Source organism: Spodoptera frugiperda, chromosome 22 (assembly GCF_023101765.2).
Source record: "Spodoptera frugiperda isolate SF20-4 chromosome 22, AGI-APGP_CSIRO_Sfru_2.0, whole genome shotgun sequence".
Lineage (NCBI taxonomy): Eukaryota > Metazoa > Arthropoda > Insecta > Lepidoptera > Noctuidae > Spodoptera > Spodoptera frugiperda.
This window is the reverse complement of record NC_064233.1, coordinates 3,353,347-3,360,123: the sequence shown is the minus strand read 5'-3', so window position 1 is coordinate 3,360,123 and position 6,777 is coordinate 3,353,347. Positions and strand designations below refer to the sequence as shown.

Below are 6,777 nucleotides of genomic sequence, written 5' to 3'. Positions count from 1 at the left end.
TTTACTGAGTTGCACATTAAAATCGATTACACTTTTATGGATTTTTCTACTGTTTGATTCTATCCTGGGTAACGACATTCAGGCTTGGCGGCGTGTTCACGACTGGTACTGAGTTAGCCGCCGCAGCGACAGTATTATACTATATAAGTAGGCTACCTCCATATATTTTTAGGGAGCATAGGGTGGAATACACGGGTCGACTTTTTGTTCTTTGAAATTCCTATACAAAATGTCGTATATTTTGATCAAATAAGCGAGAAAATGAAGTGTATTATATCTGCTAAATTCTTATTAGTAGATTGTTTAAGGTTTAATAGAACTTACAAAAATATTATTAGAATTTTAGTAGGCATCATTTCTGAGTGGTATTTTTAAGTGATTGTTTGAAAAATAAAATTCATGGGAAAATATTTAAAAACGCCTGATCTTATTGTTATTATTTGCGTATAATAAAAAAGTGATTGCTATCAGTTTATGTGTAGGCGTAGGTAACGATTTTGTTTATATCAGGCTCAGTCAGCCTGTATAAAAGGTGCAACTATTTTTTGTCAACGAGTACCTTTTATGTAATCTCTTAGCCACCTTTTACGGTATCCACGGGGAGAATATGAGGAGTGACAAATGACAAAATACTGTATTTTCTTTACCACATTATCATCTGAGGCTAGATCATTTTTTAAGTTTAAGGGCAAGCAAAACTTGTAAACGGTTTAGCTGCTTCATTATAGTGTACCTATTATTTAATTTTGTATTAGGTATATAATGGGACTGTCATTCTTCTATTAGGAAAAAAGACTTAATAAAAAAATAATATTAAAAAAAACCCTAAATTCTCGCCTAGTGTGTACCGACTCAGAACTCCCGCACAGGCGCAATGGCCTCCCGTGACGTCACGATGTTTACACCCCCGCTCTTGCTCAGTCGATTGTTATGTTTGCGAAGCAATTTTAGACCTTATGACTTTCTTATATCTATCTAAGAATGAAAATAACATCTATTTATAAAAGTTTAGAAGAAGAAATCGACATTTAAAGGCGAATTTCGCTTATTCAAAGATTTTTTGGTTAGGTTAAAAACGGCATAGTTACTCGATGTCTTATTTGAACGACGTCATTAGATGGGTACCATTTTAGTATAATTACCTAGAAACAGTATATTTACCTGCTTGCGTAAGTAAGTAATTGGAATTATAGGAATCTTACCTACTTGTACTTACCTAATAATGATTAAATGGATTTTCTTACGTAGGTACTTACTTAGAGCTATTTTTGTTTTATGAAACATACATTGTTCTTCTTTTAAAAGTCATTAATAAAACAGTGTGTTCTCTTAATTTAAAAAATAATACGTTTTAATTCCAAATCTGAAAAAAAAAAATCTTCTAGCGAATGATTAAGAAATAAGTAAGTACCTATCAGCTTTTTGACGGGAAATAACGTACGATGACGTCACATGCGTGTGTGTGTGGTATTTTGTACTTCAATTTCTAATATCTACTTTCAATCCATAGAAAAGTATCGTTTTTGACATTTTAATAAAAGTATTAAATTAAGTAGTAGTTTAAGTGTGGGAGAGCTATGCTTCGTCGGCACTAATGAGCAGGGTCAACGGGAGTGATACCACGGCCTCACAGAAAACCGATGTGAAACAATGCTTGCGTTGTATGAGTAAGGTAACCGGAGGCACAATTACCCTCTTTCCTAATTCCCGATTCCCCAACAACCTTTAAATTCCTAACCTCCAAAAGGCAACGTCCATAGGCGGCGGTGATTGCTTACTATCAGCTGATCCGTGTGCTCATATACCAGCTTACAAATTAAAAAATAAAAACACTTATCAACCTACATAATTGAATTTCTAATCTTAATTTTTAATAATAAAACAAGTGTAATACCTTACATTTTTAACGATAATCAAGTATCTACATACATGTCGAAACTCCAGGTGTTTGTCGAAATAATTTTGTAACGTAGCGTTCGTGTGATAAACTGTATTTCTTGACAATTGAAATAATAACAGTGTTTCTTTGTTTATATCAAATACGGTTGCACGGTTTTTTTTAAGGGGAAAATCATCCAATGACTTCTCCCGCCTTGGACGAGGCGAGAGGGAGTATCAGACTGTTACTGACTAAAAACCCTGTTCCTACTTCTGCTTTTCGAGCCGGAGCTTCGCAAAACCCGCTAGGTAGTCCGCAGCTACGGATCAGGCGTCAGCCCTTCTGGGCCACATCTGTGGTAGTTTGATGGCACTTTGAGACGCGACGCGCCGTACAACGGAAGCTTAGTTCTGGTCAGGCGGCGAGCTATCCTTGCTCGCCGTCCCCAGACCCGCGTTTGGTGCGGTGGCTGGACATCTGGCTACTACGTAACGTGTAGCGGGTTAGATTCCCGCGCAGGTAGCAACTCTTTGTGTGATCCACAAATTGTTGTTTCGGGTCTGGATGTGATGTGTATGTGAACTTGTATGTTTGTAAACGCACAGACGACACAGGAGAAATCCTAGAATTTCAAACTCAAAGGAATAGGCAATGTTGCACACAACGTAGGACTTTAATTAGATAGGTACCTAACTAGTTAATAAAATGCCAAAAAAATCTACTCAACTTAAACTAACTACACATACAAATAAAACAACAAAATAATAATTTAAATCTTTATTTAAATACTAGGTAAAATAAATATCCTTAAAACTAACTTTGAAAGCATTACACAAGTACGTTCACCTACTAGGTGGAGAGACAACCTGCAAAATGTCCAGGGAGCCGCTGGAGGCAGATAGCTCCCAACCAACCAATATATAATTATTGGGGAAGGTCTATATGATACAGTGAACAGCGTATGATGATTATGATGAAGATAATGGTGATGATGTGCGTGATGATTAATGCTCAAGCCTTCTCCGCGTGAGAAGAGGCCTTAGGTCAGCAGTAGACACTTATAAGCTAATGTTGATGATAACGATGACTTCTAGAATGGTAATTTCGACACATAATAAGGTACTAAGACAGTGATAGTGATTTTTTTCAACAAATTCCCGTACACCTGCATCAAAGATATGGCTTTAGGTTTAAACAATACTGCAAGAGAATCCTCGGCATCAACACAAGTAATCGAATCAGGAACTATGTTCTTAAAAGGCAGGTTATCCAAATTCAACTTTGTGTTCTTAGCTATAGCTTTCAAATTCGTAGTTGGATTATCACACAATACGTCTTTTGGTAATGGGAACGTTGCTGTTTCGGCTAATATGTCTGAAGCTCTCTGGCAAGGGATTGTGAACGCTGGAAAGTTGGATATAGGGTTCATTTCAGCTTGTCTTGAATTTGACTGTTTTAAAGAATTCACGTTATTAGTAATTTCTTGTGATCTGAAGATTGGTATTAAGTTTGGCGTTTCTATTTCTGGTTGTGGACGATTTTGTTCTTTCAATTTGTTCAAAGCCGACGATATTTTGTTCACAATATTGCTGATATCTGCAGTTCTATTCTTGTTCATATCATTTTCGTCCTGCCTACATTCAATTTCATTTTCATTCAACATATAATTTCTGTCATCGATAATCTCTTTTATACCTCTAAGTCTCTCATCCACTATACTTTCGTAATCAATGATTGGAATAGAGAAAGGATCATCTTCTTTCTCCTCTCGTTCATCGATAACATTCACAGTCTCTTCTTTTTCAATGTCTCCATCATAGTTTATCTCAGACTCTTCTTTATTCTCCATTTCTTCTGCTAAAATGAGTTTGATTAGATGCATGACATTATGTAGTCTTTCTCTTTTTATTTTTGTGTTAGCTTTTATTAATTGTAAGGCTGGTATCAGTTGTTCCCATTTTGAGGCCGTTGTAGGTGATGAGGGGATGGTCACTGGATTCTGTGGGATTACGTCATCGATGGTCTGTGTTTTGGCGTCCTGAAAGAGATTTTGGTTCAAATTAATATTTTGGCTTTACATATAAAACAATGTTTCATTTCAAGTTTGAATGTTTGAATGAATGAGATAAACTCAAAAATTACGGTATAGATTTTTGTGTGGTATTCAGTATAAGTAATGTGATTCTACAATATTAAAAAAAAAGTAAAACAATCTTGCTTATGTCATTCTTTAACCTTCTAAATTCCTTTTGTCATAAAAATTATACCATAAAACTAGCAGTCAACACCAATTACAGTATTATTAAGTAGTTAATTTACTATTTTAATTTTACAATTGTAAATAGTTATTTAGTACTATTGTAAATTGTAAACAACTGTTGTAATTAACTAACTATTTATAATTAGTTAATTAAGTACGTACATAATTATTGACATGACTGCACACATTATGTGTTTTTAAATATTATTATGAAAATACATAAGTATCCAAGTACTCACTTTTAAAACTAAAGTAAAAACAGCAACAACCAAAAATTTTGTAATCATTTTTCACCAACTATAAAAAAATATTTATTTTAATAAATAAATAACATAAAAACACTACACGCTTCGATTAAATTTAACTTATCAATAAACGAACCGATTATAATCGCAACGTTTGTATATTTACTTTTATCGAGTTAATCGATTACGACAGTCGTATTTCATTAATCGGTTACACTATGACATAATAATGTAATGTCGCCTCACTATTGCACAAATTAAAAAATCATAACGTCATCAGGAAAATATTCAAATGTTTTGTACATTTGCGGTTTTTTTTTTATTAATTTCACTTATAGTAATTTGCCCGAACTGGGAACCTGAAACGAATTAGCCGAATATTAAAATATAGGCTATTTTCTTAATAATTGGGTTGGGAGTCCAATTTAGATTTTCCACAACTCCTAATAGGGATGATGACGGGGCATGAAAATGAAAAATCTAATTAGTCCGTCAGTTAGGTAATGAAAAAATTTTAGCCACGTTTTTTTTTTCGTATAAGATAACAATACTTAGATAAAACGAATCAAAGTTCTAGAGTGAGAGCAAATGCATAATTTCTACGTAAAAAAACCTAGAAGTAATGAAGTTTCAAATCGATATAATTTCGAAAGTATTTGTTTCTGTAAGAAAATTAAAAATACGCGTCTAATGTTTTAAAACAATCTACAAGACGGACATTAAAATAAAAATTAGTCATCTACCATGATTGGAAAGTATTTTTTTTTCAAATTGAGTCTAAAGACTCATTGAAATATAGGATTAAAACTTTGACTTAAAAGTTCTTCAATACTACAATAGGTATTACTACAATAGGTATTTTTATCATAGAAAAATTGCCCCATAGTGTAAATTATTGCAAGTTACTAGGTAATTAGGAAATATTTCAATTTTTATACCTATACATTGATAAAGTACATATAGTTTTGAAATATACATGTATTTATTAGTATAAATAAGGGCACAAAATGTCAGGAAGGTACATTCTATTTTCTACTTTCGAAGTAAAATCGAAAAAAAATATTAAAACAAAATGAAATTCTTCGCTATTGTCGTTTTCGTTGTACAGGCTGTTCTCATTCAGGTATGTTTATTTAATTTTATTTTAATAAAAATGTCGGTAAAATAAATTAACACTTTTGTCGTGGTGGCCCGAAGGTTTAAGACGCCCGTTCCTCATGCATGAGAGCGCAGTTTCGAAACCTACCAAGGGCAAGTACCAATGTGACTTTTTCCGAGTTATATGTGCTTTCTAAGATTATTTAGACACCGCTGACAAACAGGGAAAAAATATCGCGGGGAACTCTGGGCTTATAATTTCAAATTGTAAGTTTGAAATCGCCAACTCGCATTGAGTAAGCGTGGTGATTATTGCTCAAAACCTTCTCCGTGTGAGAAGAGGCTTTGGACAGCAGTGGCCACTTATAACCTGTTGATGTAATGAAAATAACACTTTCAGTATTGGGAATTTGTCAAGGTCCTAAGAACGAGGTGGTATTTATTCATTAAGAGTCTGACACTCCCTCTCGCGTCACTCTGGGTGGGAGAAGTATTTTGATTTCCCCCTTAAAAAAGACAAGGTAGGTTTTATTGTAGCCCCAGACCACCACAGATGAGACTAAGGGCTGATGCCTACCGGCTAGGCAGTGCAGCTTCGGGTCCCGAGTCCCAGTAACCCGCAGGGCCTTGCGGGTTACTGGGACTCGGCTCAAAAATCAAGAGTACGAACGGAGTGGTTTTTAGTCAGTATGAGTCTGGCACTCCCTCTCGCCTCACATAGTCTATCTCTGGTGGAAAAGCACTACCCCTACTCTAGTAGGGGTAGTGACAAATTATTATGTTCTCTGCCCTTACCACCTGAGTTTTTTGTTCCATACTCGAATCAAACACCATCTTTTCAAATAAAAACTCATAATGAATACATTTCCTCTTTTATTACAGAACGCCTACAGCCAGTGCCTCAGAGGTCTTTCCCCTCTAGTCTCCGCTCCCTTGGCGGTTTCCTCACCAATTACTACCATAGCCCAACCAAGTGTTGCCGCTAGCCTGGCTGATACTCTCTCCTTGCTGACTGTCAGCAGCCTTCTGTCTGAGACTCTACCCCTGAACCCTAATGTGGTGGCTGCAGTCCCTGTACCTGTTCCAGTAGCCACTGGATACCCTTACTCCTATGGTGGATGCGGGTGTGGGTATGGATACAACAATCTTGGATACAGCTACATTCTTTAAGTTTTTGACGATGTGTATAGGCGTTGGGAGGGAAGATGCCAGGGTGAATTAATGGTATAAATGCTGGTCGAATCGGTGGATAGAAGAATTTATTAATGCTATAAGCTTTTATGTAGATTGGCCAT

At 35.4% G+C, this 6,777-nt stretch overlaps 2 protein-coding genes across 2 annotated transcripts; one reads left to right on the top strand and one right to left on the bottom strand.

The window, feature by feature from the left end:
• Positions 1 to 2,737: 2,737 nt before the first annotated feature.
• On the bottom strand, positions 2,738 to 4,504 carry LOC118279978 (uncharacterized). The gene is made up of 2 exons (XM_035599838.2): positions 4,379 to 4,504; positions 2,738 to 3,917 (listed from the first exon to the last, which is right to left on the bottom strand). The coding sequence occupies exons 1-2, from the start codon at positions 4,424 to 4,426 to the stop codon at positions 2,970 to 2,972; spliced, it is 996 nt and encodes a 331-aa protein (XP_035455731.2). The 5' UTR covers positions 4,427 to 4,504; the 3' UTR covers positions 2,738 to 2,969.
• Positions 4,505 to 5,388: 884 nt separating this feature from the next.
• Positions 5,389 to 6,777, top strand: LOC118279996 (uncharacterized). The gene is made up of 2 exons (XM_050702792.1): positions 5,389 to 5,507; positions 6,365 to 6,777. The coding sequence occupies exons 1-2, from the start codon at positions 5,457 to 5,459 to the stop codon at positions 6,650 to 6,652; spliced, it is 339 nt and encodes a 112-aa protein (XP_050558749.1). The 5' UTR covers positions 5,389 to 5,456; the 3' UTR covers positions 6,653 to 6,777.